Here is a 1172-nt window from a genome sequence, read left to right on the forward strand (position 1 = left end):
ATCACAGGCGGGGTATGACGCTCTGACATCATCATCACAGGCGGGGTATGACGCTCTGACATCATCATCACAGGCGGGGTATGACGCTCTGACATCATCATCACAGGCGGGGTATGACGCTCTGACATCATCACAGGCGGGGTATGACGCTCTGACAGATGTAACAGCCACATCCTGTCCATCAGTGGACGCTAACTGCTTTTAGCTCCATTTTCAGGGCCAGCCATCAGTCAGCAATCACAGACTTTAGAAGCTACAGGGCGGCCATCTTGGATCAGACCTGAACCGAGGCGGCCTTAGATCTCATTATAATGACATGGAAGACGAGTCAGAGATAATATAATAAACAACCGGCCATTTCTCAACCTCTTAGAACACATTTTATAATCACTTTTCAGTTAGATTACAGGTTTGTTCAGATTACAATCTAATCAAACTGAACTGATGGAGTTTGCAGTGATATATGCTGAGATTAGAGGAACTAATATGATTATATAGATTCTGGACATATATGGTCTGATTGTTTGGATGTTAGCAATGTCCGCTGAAAATGTTACAGCGATAAAACCTCTACAGATACGGAGGAAAATGCTAGATATATGCTATGTCTGCTATGACTGATGGTTTGCTTTTACTGAAGGACCATCAGCAGCGCCCTCTTCTGGACGCTACAACACATAGAATTCAGTTAATCTGATAGAACTGATTTTAGTTCAAATGAAAATGTTTATTGTTTGTTTGCTTTAATAGATGGTACCGATGGAGAGGAAGATCTCTACGTAGTAAACAGGAAATGATGTCATCTGAAGTCTTACCGTTTGGTGTCAGAGCGACACAGTTTTCCTCATCGATCCGGGTTCTGAAGGACAGCCCGTAGACGCCGCCTGCAAACAGAGAGGCGTCCAGAAAGCTGCTGAGTCATCCTCCATCATCCGTCCCACTGGGAATCAATTTATCAGTCCTAAAAACCAGACAGGCCAGGATGCAGACCAGGAAGCAGAGTCACAGTTTACCTCACCTCTCTGCAGCTTCACTACTGTTACCCACTCATGATCTAATGCTAACAACTCCCACTGGGGAAAATCATCTGTTCCTGTTTGGCTGTGACTCCATCCTGGAGAGAAATATCAGCTGTGCTGCTGCCATCAACACCTTTGTTTCTAGATGTTGGA

The 1172-nt window shown here is 44.7% G+C and overlaps 1 protein-coding gene across 1 annotated transcript in view; it reads right to left on the bottom strand.

The window, feature by feature from the left end:
* rpp40 (ribonuclease P/MRP 40kDa subunit) overlaps positions 1–910 on the bottom strand; it is a gene marked incomplete at its 5' end in the record, with an annotated part of 5837 nt that extends 4927 nt beyond the window's left edge. The window contains one exon of the mRNA XM_015369171.1: positions 815–910. Coding sequence (XP_015224657.1) covers positions 815–910 — 96 coding nt within the window. The remainder of the gene's footprint in view (positions 1–814) is intronic.
* Between the last annotated feature and the right edge of the window lie 262 nt (positions 911–1172).

This window comes from Cyprinodon variegatus, unplaced genomic scaffold, assembly GCF_000732505.1.
Source record: "Cyprinodon variegatus isolate N-32 unplaced genomic scaffold, C_variegatus-1.0 Scaffold2580, whole genome shotgun sequence".
In the NCBI taxonomy this organism is placed as follows: domain Eukaryota; kingdom Metazoa; phylum Chordata; class Actinopteri; order Cyprinodontiformes; family Cyprinodontidae; genus Cyprinodon; species Cyprinodon variegatus.